This window comes from Pinus tabuliformis, chromosome 4_2, assembly GCF_031772625.1.
Source record: "Pinus tabuliformis cultivar Carrire ecotype Pingquan chromosome 4_2, CPIR1, whole genome shotgun sequence".
Lineage (NCBI taxonomy): Eukaryota > Viridiplantae > Streptophyta > Pinopsida > Pinales > Pinaceae > Pinus > Pinus tabuliformis.
In genome coordinates, this window is record NC_142304.1 from 827,237,226 (window position 1) to 827,253,474 (window position 16,249).

The window sequence follows — 16,249 nt, forward strand, 5'->3', positions numbered from 1 at the left end:
AACTAACACCAAGATAACGTCTCTAATGATAGAAAATGAAGAAGTGATGTACAACTAACACAGAGATGGCCGACACAAAAGGGATAATGATAGTGTAAATGGTCAAATAATGACTAAGACTTCCCTTGATCATATAATAGCATGACAAAATAGTGAACATGGAAGCATAGACTAAAGAAGACCAACAAACATGATGGTGACATAGGAGGCATCACCAAAGCCTATGGATTGAAAGGGTAACTGATGCAGGAGCATCCGGACTTAGCCAGCAATGTGATTGTATGTTCACATGTTGTGGCTAACATGAAGTGAATTTCATTGACCTGAGTGGTCAAATCAATTCTTAGTAGAGAGGGTTGGATCTCTCGAATTTATCTTTACTTCAATTATTGTAATAATTAGATCACTGTATTATTTTTAGAATAGGCAATAAGTTGTTAGGACAGGTGTGTATCAAAGCTTGAGAATAGGGATTTAATTGTTGAACTGATAAGAATAGAGATTGAGTTGTCAATGCAGTTAGGATAGGATTTGATCCATAAAAGAGGAAAAAATGTAATGATAAGAAAAAAGGAGTGAGAGAGAGAGAGAGATAGGACTTGAGAGTAAAAGAAACAGAAGTCAGACAAATTGATGTAATCGAGCCGAGAGGGCCAAGACTCTGTAATTCCTATTTGATTGAATAATTGATTTAAGTGTGGTGTTACATATTATTCTGGTGCAGAAGTTCCTTCGTATCTGTGTATTCGTGTTTAGACCCTAACAGGGTATTATTCTTTCATTTATGCATTTTATTGATAATTGTAGTTAATTAGCATTAAGGGTTTTATTTCAAGATTAAGCACTAAACCCTTTTCCATTATAAAAATATTTCCTTCAAAGTTCCATATCGGGAATGTGGGCAGTATTCAAAACAGGAAATGGTATATCGCGTGGAAAATAAATGGTAAGTGGTATTTTTCTAAATCACGCGATTAACCTAAGGTGTTGACACGTAGCACGGAGAAACCACTTATCTCGCGCGCTCTCGACCTGATATCGATCGTGCTAGAAATCGCGCGATATTGCACGATATCTGTTGGATCTGGGTAAGCGAGATCAAGGGTGGAGATTAAATATCTTGGGGAGAAAAAAAAGAAAGTCAACGTGTGACTGGTGGAGATTGGTCAGGTAAGCGGGACCCTTAAAAGAATCCACACGCATAATCTGATTAAAGTGCAATTCATTTTAATTCGGGTCAAACTCTATTTTAGTTGTGGGTTGCCACATAATTTGTCGGTAATAAGGACGTCATTTGGTATCAGAGCCCAAGGATTAAGTTCTACTACAGCAAACATGCCACCTAGGAGAGGAGTTGGCATAGGTCGGGGAAGACCTGTAGCCAATGTAGTTTTGTGAGAAGAGATTCGAAACCTGCATACAAGGATGGAGACAATGGAAATTGCCCAAAGGAGAGTACCTCATGAAGGAGATGCGAGTGTTGCAGAGGAATCTTCTAAGGAAGAAGAAAAGGATGAAAGCGAAGCTACCAAAGTTCTCAAAATGTTGGCCAAAGTAAGTGGAAGACCAAAGGTGGAGATACCTTTGTATGACGGGAACCTCAATGTAGAAGAGTTGATGGACTGGATCAGTTCATTAGACAAGTATTTCGACTATGAGGAGGTTGATGATAAAAAGAAGGTGAAATTCACAGTTACCACATTAAAGGGTCATGCATCTATCTAGTGGGATGAACTAGAAACATCCAAAGAGAGAAATGGAAAGCCTGAGATCAAACAATGAGACAAAATGGTAAGTAGATTGAAAGGTAAATTCATGACAAAATATTATCAACTAAATCTTTTCAGACAGTTACAAAATTTGAGGCAAAAAGGAATGACTGTCAAATAATATACGGAAGAGTTTTATAAGTTGATGATTAGAGTAGGAGATGCATAGGATGATGTAGAAAAGGTAATCAAATACATCAATAGCTTGAGATGTGACATACAGGATGAAATCCATTTGTTGAGTCTGAAGACAATTGAAGATGCCTATCAAGCAGCTTTGAAGGCAGAGGAGAAGATGTTGAGGAAGAAAAATCAGAGGAATAGAGGAAAAAGTCCAGCAAGAGGTAGAGGAACTACCAGATCAAGATTCCAGCACCCTCAGGGTGAAGCAGGAGATTCAAGTAATATACCACCACATAGAGGAGACTTTGGTAGAGGGCGATTTGCACCCAGAGGAAGAGGCTGAGGAAGAGAAATTCGTGTTACACATGTGGGGGATGGGGACATGGATAATGGGACTATCCTCGTAATAAAGCAACAAATCAGTGGAATGTGAATGTGGCTGAGGCAAAGGAAGAAAATCCTCAAATTGCAAATAAGGAAGAATCACCTGAAGTAGGAGAATCCTTGTTATTGAAAAGGGTATTGCTTAAAGCATAAAAAGGGACAGGAGAAACAGCTCAGAGAAAGAATCTATTCAAGACTACATGCAAGTCCAAAGGAAAATGTTGTAAAGTGATAATTGACAGTGGAAGTTCTGATAACCTTGTTTCTACAGAAATGGTGGACAAGTTAGGATTAGTGAAAACAGTACACCCTACTCCTTACAAAGTATCATGGCTGCAAAAAATACATCAACTTATTGTGACAGAACAATGCAAGATAGAGATCCAAATTGGTACTTATAAGGATATGATATTATGTGATGTAATGTTGATGGATGTATGTCATATATTGCTAGGAAGGCCTTGGCAGTTTGATCGGAAGGCCTTGGCAGTTTGATCGGAAAGCTATACATGATGGGAGAAGAAACACTTAAACTCTAGAGAAGGATGGGAATAAACACACACTACTCCCATTGAAGGATGAAGCAGGCAAATAAGTGCCTGGAAACGGTGTTATGCTGATAAGTGGGAAAGAATTGCTACAATTCAAGAAGGATGAAAAGATACATTTGGTTGTCATAAGGAGACCTAAGGTAATTTTGACTTCCACAAACTTAGATGATTTATCTGAACAAATCAAAACTCTGTTGAATGATTTTGTTGATATTATTGTGGATGAGTTGCCAAATGCATTACCACCAATCAAGACTAATAGTCATCACATTGATCTAATACCTGGAGCAAGTTTGCCAAATAAAGCAGCATACAGGTTAACTCCTCAAGAAAATGCAGAAGTTGGGAAACAAGTACAGGAACTGATGGATAAGGGATTAATCAGAGAGAGCCTTAGTACATGTGTTGTACCCATAGTACTCAGTTCAAAGAAAGGTGGTGAATGACGCATGTGTACAGATTCCAAACCCATAAACAAGATTACTATCAGGTATACATATCCTTTACCATGCATGGATGATTTGATGGATTGTTTAAGTGGGTCAAAGTATTTTACTAAAATAGATCTGAAGAGTGGATACCATCAAATAAGGATTAGAGAAGGAGATGAATGGAAGACTACATTTAAAACAAATAGTGGGTTGTATGAGTGGTTAGTGATGCCTTTTGGACTCACAAATGCACCCAACACATTCATGAGATTGATGAATGAAGTCTTGAAGGAATATGCAAGAAAATTTGTCATTGTTTACCTTGATGATATTTTAGTTTTCAGTCGAAGCAAAGAGGAACATCTGGAGCATCTTAAGTTAGTTCTGAAAACTTTACAGAAAGAAAAACTACTAATAAATATGAAGAAATGTAGTTTTACGAAAGAAGAGTTAATCTATTTGGGATTTGTAGTTTCGAAAGAAGGTCTGAAAATGGATCCAGAGAAAGTCCAAGAAATTTGGAACTGGCCTATTCCAAGAAACATATTTGAGGTAAGAAGCTTTCATGGTCTTGCAAGTTTTTATATAAAATTTATCAAAAGTTTTAGTCAGATTTGTGCACCAATTATTGAAACAATCAAAGAGACTAATCAGCCATTCAAGTGGACAGAAGCAGCAGACCAAAATTTCAAGTTGCTAAAGGAGAAAATTACAGAAAACCCAGTTTTAGCTCTGCTTGATTTTGGAAAAGTTTTCCATGTTGAAACTAATGCTAGTGGAGTTGCAATTGGAGCAGTTTTAAGTCAGGAACAGAGACCAATAGCATACTTTAGTGAGAAACTAAATGAAGCTAAGAAGACATATTCCTCTTATGACAAAGAATTTTATGCTATTGTGCAAGCTTTAAAAAAATGGAGACATTATTTGCTACCAAAGGAGTTTGTATTGTATTCAAATATCCATACATTACAGTTCATAAATAACCAGCCAAAATTGAACCAGAAGCATGCCAAGTGGGTATAGTTATTGCAGAGTTTTACTTTTATGATTAAACATACAAGTGGTAAGTTGAACAAAGTTGTTGATGCTTTGAGCAGATTAAATTTCATTGTGCAAGAATTAAAAGTTGGGGTTGTAGGATTTGAAGAAATGAATATGTATAAATATGATGCAAAATTCAAAGATATTTATGCAATTGTACAAAATCCAGCAGTTCATAATAGAATCTAATGGTTGGATTATCTTATCCAAGGAGGTTTACTGTTCAAAATTAACAAACTGTGTATTCCAAACTATTCTATGAGGGAAAACATAATCAAGGAGAAACACAGTGGAGGGTTATCTGGACACTTTGGACAAGACAAAACCTTTGCTCAGGTAAATGATTTTTACTACTGGCCAAAGATGCAAACTGATGTTAAGAAATTTGTTGAGAAGTGCAAGATCTATCAGCATGCTAAGGGAAGAAGCCAAAATACAAGATTGTACCAGCCATTACCAATACCAGACCGACCATGGGATGTAGTTAGTATGGATTTTGTTTTGGGATTACCTAGAACTCAAAGAGGAAATGATTCCATTTATGTTGTGGTAGATAGATTTTCTAAAATGGCACATTTCATTGCATGCAAAAAGACTAGTGATGCAACACATATTGCTAATCTATTTTTTTCAGAAGTTGTAAGGTTACATGGATTTCCTATAAGTATTGTGTCTGATAGGGATACAAAGTTTGTTGGGCATTTATGGAGAACTCTTTGGAAGAAACTAGGTGCCAATCTTAGTTTCAGTTCAGCATATCACCCTCAAATAGATGGGCAGACCGAAGTAGTAAACAGAAGCCTGAGAAACATATTGAGGAGTTTAGTGTATAAAAATCCTAAGCAGTGGGATTTAGCACTTGCTCAAGCTGAGTTTGCTTATAATGATACTCCAAACCGGAGTACTGGGATGAGTCCATTCCAGATTGTTTTTGGGATGAATCCAAGAGGTGTGTATGAGCTCAGAAATTTGGGTAAACAGGAGATAAGAAGTGCAAAGGCTGAAGAGTTTGCAAAGCAGATGCAGAGACTACAGGAAGATGTCTAAAACGAATTGCCGGGAATCAGTGGAAAATACAAATAGAGAGCTGATATGAAGAGGAGAGAAAAACAATTCCAAGTGGGTGATCTAGTGATGGTGTATTTGAGGAAAGAAAGATTTCCTGATGCGACTTACAATAAACTAAAGATGAAAAAGATAGGGCCATGTAAAATTGTGAGGAAGTTTTCAACCAATGCTTATGAAATAGAATTTCCAGAAGGGGTTGGAATATCACCTATCTTCAATGTTGCAAATTTGTATCCATATAAAGAGACAGAGTTAGAACTACAAGATGAACCTGCACAAGATGAAGTTCAAACTTTAAATTGGGAAGAACAAATGCCAAAGATAGTCAAGAAAGAGGTGGAAGTTGTTCTGGAGAAAAGAGTATCCAAAAGAACCAGAGGACAGGTTTATTTTCAGTATCTAGTCAAATGGAAGGGACATCCAATGGAGGATGCTAGTTGGTTAACAACAGTAGAATTACAAAAGTATGGAGTAAACCCTAAAAGTTTGATGAATGATTCTTTTCTTCCCTGGGAGTTTGATGCAGGAGCATCCAGACTTAGCCAGCAATGTGATTGTATGTTCACATGTTGTGGCTAACATGAAGTGAATTTAATTGACCTGAGTGGTCAAATCAATTCTTAGTAGAGAGGGCTGGATCTCTCGAATTTATCTTTACCTCAATTATTGTAATAATGAGATCAATGTACTATGTTTAGAATAGGCGATAAGTTGTTAGGACAGGTGTGTATCAAAGCTTGAGAATAGGGATTTAATTGTTGAAGTGATAAGAATAGAGATTGAGCTGTCAATGCAATTAGGATAGATTTGATCCATAAAAGAGGAAAAAATGAAATGATAAGAAAAAAGAAGGAGCGAGAGAGAGGGGGAGATAGGACTTGAGAGTAAAAGAAACAGAAGTCAGACAAATTGATGTAATCGAGCCAAGAGGGCCAAGACTCTGTAATTCCCATTTGATTGAATAATTGATTTAAGTGTGTTGTTACGTATTATTTTGATGCAGAAGTTCCTTCATATCTGTGTATTCGTGTTTAGACCCTAACAAGGTATTATTCTTTCATTTATGCATTTTATTGATAATCAGAGTTAATTAGCATTAAGGGTTTTATTTCAAGATCAAGCACTAAACCATTTTCCATTATAAAAATATTTCTTTCAAAGTTCCATAGCGGGAATGTGGGCATTATTCAAAACAGGAAATGGTATATCGCGTGGAAAATAAATGGTAAGTGGTATTTTTTTAAATCATGTGATTAACCTAAGGTGTTGACACGTAGCACCGAGAAACCACTTATCTCACGTGCTCTCAACCTAATATCAATCATGCTAGAAATCGCACGATATTGTGCAATATCTGTTGGATCTGGGTAAGCAAGATCAAGCGTGGAGATTAAAGATCTCAGGGAGAAAAAAAAGAAAGTCAACGTGTGATCAGCAGAGATTGGTGAGGTAAGCGAGACCCTTAGTAAGAGTCCACGTGCATAATTTGATTAAAGTGTGATTCATTTTAATTCAGGTCAAACTCTATTTTAGTTGTGGGTTTCCACATCATTTGTCGGTAATAAGGACATAATAACCAATCAGATGAGGTACTCACTCATGCAATAGAGTGACTCGACTCAGCATTTAGGTGTCATTCAAAAGTATAGAAAAATCCAATTGTAAGAGGATGACTTGAACAAGTGTCATGTTCAAGGGTGACATACAACTGGAATGATAAAGATGTGGCAGCAAAGAAGTTTCCCACCCCCCTTTTGTATAGAGTATCCCCTTAATGGTTTAATGAACACGAAAGAGAAAACAAGTAAGCTCAATAGGTTCCTTTTTGTGAGTTTAAATCGAAGCCAAAAAATAGATAAAAGTACACTCATGACCTTCTCATGGATTAACGAGCTTGAGAATGGACAAGAGATCGCTCGTCGAATTTCAATTTAACTGACAAGTAGGAAAAGACAGAAATAACTCTACATTTTCATATAGGTTTTACGAGCATGAAAATAGGATAGCAAAAGAAGCTTGGAATTTTCATGAGTTTAACTAGTCATGGAAAGAAGACCAAAATGCACTCAGCATTTTCATATATATTTAATGAGCACAAAAATATAAGAATAGGAGCTCGAGATTTTCATTATTTATCGAGCATGAAAATAAGGCCAAAATGAAGCTCGTTCCAGAGAGACAAGTGGTATAATAGTATGCATGTTGTTCCAAGCGGTAATGGCGAAACAAAACTAAACAAATCAGAAAGAATAGGTTGAGTGTCTAGAAATGGAAATCCACTCATTGCAGAGGTCTCTCTAAAAGGTAATGGAAGGTTGCAAGATGGAGGCAAGGCTAATGCAAAGGCAAGAGGTCAAACATGGCTGTAGATTTCGCTAGTAAAAGGAGGGAAAACATTGGTATGACAACATCTAGTAGGACATTGAGGACCATGAGAGTAAGTGACCATAAAGCAACATAAAAAAGTGTGGGGACACCCTATATAATGATGGCTAGAAATAATAGACAATGAGAGGCATGAGGCTCAAATTCGATGTCATAGTGAATACTAAAGAGGATCTTCAAACCTACAAAGAACTACAACATGGACACCAAAATAGAAATAAGGTGTCATTCTAGGGTGCCCATGGAGGTTTGGCTCTATTGCACAAGTCACGCAGTGTAAAAAGGAGTGGTTAATGTGCATGAAATAGTGAAATGGCCTGGAAATACTTCAATTAATGAAGTACACGAACCATTGGGAGAGGACCTACGAGATTGCAAGATAAGCACAGAAAAAATTACAGCAAAATTGAAATTTTTAGAAGACTAGTTGGAGAATCTAAGAGCAATGGATTGCAACAGTCCAAGAGATGATAAGGACGGGTTTCCCATGGAAAATTTGCAACAAGGAGACAACAACAATGATGAGTTATAACAGAAAATGCAATGAGCGGGGAGAGTAGTTCCAATCAATCGTTATCTTGATGTGTTAATGGAGGGCAACAACAATTGAAATTTTCATCAATATGAAGAAGATCTCATGCAGCTCAGTATTGCTGAGATGAAGGATGAAGTCAGAGTGGAAAATTATGAAGAAGACAACAATGTTTTTTTTGTGAGAAAGAAAGGAAGAAGGCATCCAAATGCCTTAAGTGTTTGTGGATAGATATGTGATGAAGAGGAATAAGATAAGAATATTGAAATTCTTATACAAGGAAAGATCCAATTACAAATGGGCAGCATTTGTAAAGAGAGAGATGAATTGGATGTTGAAATACAGAAAATAAGGAAGCTGGTGTTGAAGAAGCCTCAGCGGAAGAGGTGTGCAGGGCAGAGGAGAATAAAGGACAACATATTGCAGATAATAGAGCAAGATTTTATAATAAAAAAAGGAGGAAGACTACAACATAAAATACGGAAACCTGGAAAGATGAAGAAGAAAAAAATAGAGCAATGGCATGACAAGGAGAAGGACCAGCTACAACACAAATTTTGAGATCGAGGAAGATTCACTCCATCAACACATGGTTAGGAGACCATGAATCCTTTTCACCTTGGAAGTATGATGCAGGTGCATAGGTCAAGCACAAAATTTGATGAAGTTGGACTGGAGCTTACCCATGTCATGGGATGGTTACATGGTAATATTGGAATTTTAAATGTTTTGTTAAGAAATTGTAAATATTTACATTTATAAGTGAATTTTTATTTTCTAGAAATAAGTTGGAGTTATTTAATGTAAAAATAAAAAATAAAAAATAAAAATAAAAATAAAAATGAAAATAAAAAAATAAATCAGTTTCCCTTATTTTGTGGGAGAAGGGGAAACAATTCACACTTTGTGATTGTTGGTTGCCATAGTCAGTTCCTTTTGGGAAACAATAAGAAAAGAGTGTTTGGGAAGTTCTTCAGGGATGAGGGGAAGCGGGGAACCCACTGTTTCTTTGTGTATTACAATTCTGAAGTTTGCAAACCCATCCGTAACTTCAATTTGTGTGAACTGGAAGGTATTTTTGTGTGAGAGGTGCAAATGAATAAAATCTTTGGACTGTAAGTTGTGAGCTTGCTAAATGGATGAGATTGAATCAAATTCATGTGTTTAACAAATTTGATTTCTACTTGTGAACCCATGGTTTCTATTTATGTGCATTTATTCATTTGAATATTAGTCATTTTGAAGGTCTGTAGCTTGTTGAATCGATTTATATTAAAAAAATATGAACATTGTGGCTTCAATCAATGTGTGATTGCTCATTTATCTTTTATATTTTGTTGTAATGGTTTCAAAACCCCATGGAGGAGTATTCACTGTGTTTTGGTAGAGGAATGCATCGTATTTACATTGAATTGGACATTGTTACACTAAAACAGAGTACCATGTTTTGAATGTTGTCAAATCCTTTTAGATTGGTTTTTTGACTGTTAAATTTGAGCTAGCATGCAAACTCAGGTGAAGGAAGGCAAATCAAATCGTATATTGTGTTGAGGAGCAAGCCAGGGGTTGTGGAGAGTCGGTTTGGAAAAGAGTCGGGTCATTTCACCTTCCCTAAAACCGCAAGACATAATTTTAATGAGCGCTATGAAATCATTTCGTAGCAACAGAACAATAAATTGGAGAACAGGCTCTACCAAATCATTTCATAGCAATTGCACATAAAATTTGGAGGATTGCATTTATGTTTGAATTCTCCTTTTGGCCGCCCATTGCACCATTTATTAAGTTGAAACACATGTAATTGGATTTATGAAATGAGGTGAGAGAAAAATCTATCATGGAATTTATTGTAATAAATTCATATTCTTATATTGAATGCATATGTTAAATGTTTCATGAAATATTGTTGAATTGGATGTAAATACGAAGTTGTGTGTAGAGTAGATTAGGGATATTTGGGTCGGGCTAAGTAAGGTGCCAACATATTGTTTATTTTACAATAATTTACAAAAAATTAGGATGTAGAGAGAAAAAGATCCATCATAATTGTTGGTATTCTATGCACACCAATTTATTAATTTTCCCAACCACATCAATGTGTTACATGTTTATGTTGCGTTATCTACAATGAATTCATGTGTTAGACTAAGCAACCAAATTTCTTCAACAGAACCAATGATGACGTTGCTCTATGCAAAGCGATTTTCAATAATGTTAACACAACATTATTTGATCACTCTAATCCACTATGAGAGTTGATAGTTGCATTGATGTATCCAAGGTTGTTTTTGTTGCACCATGCATGGAGGAGAGGACACACCCAACTATCACGCCACGTTATTCACATCATCACCTTTCGAGAAATTATGTTTGGCTATCATTAACAATTTTTAAATTTAATATGTTACTTTGATATTAACATAAACCTGTGGCATTGGAATTGCCATAAAAATCCCATTCAGCGTTGCTCTCATTAATTTGTATGCATGATAAGGTACGATAGAACTGGATACAAATAGTTTCCCCGTGAGAATAATAAAAGAAATGGAGTATACACATTGAATATGTCTGCTATTCTTCTCAACATATCCGTGAAGATCATAAATACACAATCCACTGATCGACATATTTAATGAAAGAACTGGATGGATATATACTGGATGGATATATACATTAAATGTACCTCTGCATCGCAACTGTCTGTAGAGGCAGGGTTAGATTTGGGGAAGATAAAAATGTCGGCAGTGCTGACACAAAAGAATCTTTTTAAGAACCATTATAGCATCATAGTCTTTGAATCAGTCTGGGTCTTTTCTGCTTAATGTTGCATTTAATGTTTTATTTACTTTGAGAGTGACTTCAGCTGCACTGAAAAAATGGAAGGCAAAGTGGCAGGTATCTCAAATGTCTCTGGATCTGGGGGATGGCTAAAATAAGTGAGACATATGCTATGTAGCTGTTCTTCAAACGCCGTTTAATATTTAGTGGGTATCGCTATTATGGAGATACAATAGATACTTAAATCAGGAGAAGGCTTCAAATGCCCTCTGAAAATGAGACCGCTTCAGATATGTTTCAACATTTCAGTATTATACCATATATATATATATACCATACATATATATATATATTCTCGTTTGGTTTGACTGGTTAAGGTGTCTGGGCGTTTTTTAAAGTTAATTTTGAGGGATGGTTGTCTTTATTTGATGCGTTATACAATGTTTATGTTTGGATGGAAGGTTGTTTTTTTATCGGATCAAGACATATAATCAACATTATTAAAAAACATATTTTATATTTATAAAATGAATTGAATTTAAATATTAATTTAATTATTAAAAGTCTAATAATTTATTATTTTTATATTATTTAAATATTTTTTTTAAATTTGGTAGGATTTTGTCATTTTTAATTTTACATGTTCATTATTCGTTCACAATGGGGAAGAGTAGTACAAGATTTAAATATTTCACCGTTATTGTCACTTAAGCTATCCCAAACGGACTATATTATTTAAATATAATTGAAAAATGTTAAGATAGAAATTTTATATTTTAAAAGAAAATATTATAAGTATTTTTGTTAAGAAAGATTTATTAATTTATTTTTATATCATTCCAGTTATATCTAAACTCCTTATATATTGTTTTTTTTGCATTTAAAATAATGAGAAGCTTTCTTATATTTTGATATAAAATGTTATACTAATTATTTTAATAAAAATGCAAATATTATATATATATTATACTATTTAGTTATAATGGAATTAGAAGGTGTTAAATTTACTTACTTATAAGAAATAATGATTCCATAAATCTAATGGCAATATTGATGATATGGATAAATGTAAAATGGGACAACATTAAAAGTATTGTTTCGTGATAGATAGACTTTAAATCATGATGAAATGATGAAATTATATTAACGCTAAAATTTTTGTGAAATTATTGTTAAGATTATTATTAAAAAAATACATTTGCTATATGATTAATTACATAATAGAAATATTTTTATTAAAAATTCAAAAATTTATCTTTTTTTCAATCTAAATTTTTATTTTATACTATATTGATAAATTAATATTTCATTTAATACAAATTTTTATAATATATTAATAAAATAATATTTTATTTAACACAAATCTTTATCTTATAATCATAAAATCTATTTTATACTGATTAATAAAATTTTAAATATTAAAAATTTTACATTTCTCAAATTAATTTGACAAAACAGCTTTTTATTGAAAATACAATTTAATATTTTTATTTAACACATATCTTTATCTTAGTCATAAAATATATATTTTAGTTGATTAATAAAATTTTAAATATTAAAAATTTTACATTTCTCAAAGATATTTATTTTTCACATTTATGTAATACAATTATAATGATAATTATCCATTTTCACATTTATCCAATACAATTATAATTATAATTATCAAATACAATTATAATTGCAGCAGCTTACGGAGAATGCCTGAAGAGTTGAACTATCTAACTCCGGGCACGTCAGCGAAATAAGCATGAGGTGCCTGAGGTGCATTTCGGGTCAACGAGACTCCCGTTTAATAAGTTGGGAGCATCACTTTACCTAATTAAGATACGAGAACTCATAAAACGTCCCCAAGCTTTTGCAGCCAAATTTGGGGAAAAGCTAACTGCATTCCTGCGGGGATGAACACATGACCGTTATACAGTTGTATGCGACAATACTTAATGCCCAACATTTCAGTCATGCTTTTCATTTGAAGAGCAATAACTCACAATGGCATTGAATTGGGCCCTTAAATAGAAGCCATCCAGCCCTCCCTCCATACTATCTATTCTTCTGCTGTTAGTGACTGCCTTTGCCTAGTTCAATTTCTGCACCTTCAGACCAGTAGAAAGATGGGACCTTTGCAAGGCCTGCAGCTTCTATGTTTTTTATGTGTTCCCTTGGCCCGGGGATTCACAATTATCCTACCAGACTCCCCCGATGATCTACTCAATACCAACACGGACAAGGCCAACACAGACCCAAAAGAGCAGAAGGCAGTTTATGAGATCATGACAGCCACAGGGAATGAGTGGGCAACCAGCATCCCAGATGTGTGCAAGGGGAGGTGGCATGGGATTGAATGCATGCCTGATCAATCCAATGTCCTCCATGTTGTATCTCTGTCATTTGGAGCTCTATCAGATGACACTGCATTCCCCACCTGTGACACTGTTTCCTTCATCTCCCCTGCCATAACCCAACTGCCCCATCTCAAGAGACTATTCTTCTACCAGTGCTGTAAGGGGAATCCCCAGCCCATCCCTAAAGTCCTAGGGCTACTGAGCAATTCTCTGGAGTCCTTGGTATTGAGAGAGAATGGGCACGTCGGCAGTGTCCCTCCAGAGCTGGGTAACCTGACCAAGCTCCATACTCTTGATCTCCATGGCAATAATCTCAATTCTGTCATTCCCACCTCACTATCTAACCTAACCCATCTCGAACTCCTGGACCTCAGCAACAACAGGCTTGTGGGTGGGATCCCCAGCCTTGAGCCCCTTACCAGTCTCAACATCCTAGACCTGCATCTGAACCTGCTGTCCGGGACGGTTCAGGCATCAATTGGCCATCTGAATTCTCTGGTAAAATTGGATCTGAGCAGGAACAGATTATCCGGCCCAGTCCCAGCATCAATCGGCCATCTCAAGAACCTAATTTTGCTGGATTTGGGCAACAACTTTCTCTCTGGCCAGCTCCCTGATTCTCTTGGGGACCTTAAGTTCTTGCAGGCATTGATTCTTCAGGGGAATTCTATCTGCGGACCAATACCAGAGGCCTTCGGAGGCCTAGAGGACCTGACAATCATGGCTTTATCCAGTGCAGGGCTGGAGGGGGTGATCCCTGAGTCCCTGGGAAGGCTGACAAAGCTCAGAGTTTTGTATTTGGATGAAAACAAGCTAAGTGGATCCATTCCCAAAAGCTTGGCCAAGCTAGCTCATATCAATGAGCTTAAGGTGAATGGCAATTTGCTGTCAGGGCCTGTTCCCTTCAGCAGGCAATTCATATGGAAATTGGGGAGAAGATTGCAGTTGGGTGATAATTCTGGTCTGTGCTATCAGCCCAGCAATCCTGGGGAGGAGATGGACTCTTCATTTCTGTTGGGTATCAAACACTGTGAACTCAAGCCAACAGGGTATGAAGTTTCAGCTGAAGCAGTTGCTCCAACTGTATCTCAATTGCCAATTGTATCTTCTCTATCTTCTTCACATTCAGAGAAACATTATGAAGCCTCTCTAGCTCATATCTGGTCATTCCATTGGCCTTCGGTGGTCACCGTCCTAGCAGTACTGGCAGCACATATGTTACTTCTTCCATTCCAGCAAAATATTATATGGTGTTTTATAAATTATTAAGTGTTGAGAACCACAACAATGTAAAGCCAACAGCATGTAGTTTCAGTCCCAAATCCTCTGGATTATGGTATAATGGTAAGTTTAAGAATTTTTGGCGTAAGTTCAATCACAGAGCTTAGGCCTTTTAATATAAGGTGTTTCTGTAAATTAGTAAGCCTTGAGAGCCAATACAATGTAAAGATAGCAGCATGCAGTTTAACATCCCAAATCCTTTGGTTATGGTATGATGTTTACTTTAAGAATATTTGGTTCTAATGGTAAGTTTAAGAATATTTGATCAGTTTCAATCACAAAGTTTAGCCCTGAAAAGCCTAGCTGTGGAATTATTTTTAGTGGTTTAATAAATAAAAATTCATATTATTTTTAAAATAAGTTATAATTTATTTTATCTTAATTTGAATAATATAAAATGTATATCTATTTAAAAAGGCCTAGTTTGGTTCACGTGGCGTAGAATAGATGGTGATGGGTAAAATAGATGGTGATGGGGTGTGCTGTTAAGTCACTCCGTGATCTGAAGGTCACTAGTTCGAAATTCTCTGAGCAAAAATCTAGCCATGTTAAAAGGGTTGGTGTAGACCAGGTCAGGTGTGATCCCCGTGTGATTTTGATGGGACTTAGATGCCCCCAGTTATGATTTCTCAATCCACAAATCAAGTCTGATATAATTTCTAGAAAACTCATACCACTTACAAAAAAAATACAACTTAATACAAAAACAATTATAAAATATCTATTTATTCAAATATATCACTTAAAATTTCTGAAAAAATTAGAATTTGTTATTCAAATATATCACTTAAAATTTCTGAAAAAATTATAATTTATTACAAATTAGAAAAATTTCATCAAGTAAGAAAACAAAATTAAAAAAATAATACCTTCTTGTTATATGAAAAAATTGGTAACATAAATAAAAATAATACTGTAATTATTTGAAAGTATTAATAATAATAATATGACATATGCTTTGAAGGCCAAACTTTTGAGCCTTTAAATCTTGAAGGTTCACAATAGGAGATTATGCCGTTTTAAACAAACATACAGATCGCCATGCTCAAGTTGGATTCTTCCAAACACCTTCCCACTTTTTCTTGCTCCAATTCTAACTGAAGTGATTTATTCATCTAAGCAAAGAATTGATTTAAAGTCAAAAAAATCCAACTACCAAAACGGATTGATTTAGACTAAAAACCTGTATTCTTATATACCTTAAGCATTTTAGTAATATATATTTTTTCTCTAAATAAATTTTTAATTTAAAAATATTATTTATTATATAAATATGTAACAAGCATGTAAACAATGGAAATTATCTTGAGAATAAAACAAAGGGTTTTAATGCATTTTTTGGAAAGAGAATAATTTTAACTCTAGATTAAATTAACACGGACAAATTAAATATTTTGGCAAACTTGTTTTAAAGGAAACTATACTGCATTTTCCAAACAACATACAAATTGGTCACTTGGATGAGTGCCACATCACGTTATATTCGAAAGGACACCTGGAATCAACATCACATAAAAAAGCCACTTTACAATGGATTTTGTGAGGGAATATAGCCATGAGG

General features: G+C 35.2%; 1 protein-coding gene across 1 annotated transcript; it reads left to right on the forward strand.

Moving 5' to 3' along the window:
• Positions 1-13,120: 13,120 nt before the first annotated feature.
• On the forward strand, positions 13,121-14,871 carry LOC149172215 (uncharacterized). The gene has a single exon (XM_089427671.1). It carries the CDS (start codon positions 13,177-13,179, stop codon positions 14,674-14,676), a length of 1,500 nt encoding a protein of 499 aa, XP_089283797.1. The 5' UTR covers positions 13,121-13,176; the 3' UTR covers positions 14,677-14,871.
• Positions 14,872-16,249: the final 1,378 nt, after the last annotated feature.

Excerpts from the sequence above, each read along its gene's own strand:
- LOC149172215 (XM_089427671.1), top strand. The coding sequence starts at position 13,177 with ATGGGACCTTTGCAAGGCCTGCAGCTTCTATGTTTTTTATGTGTTCCC.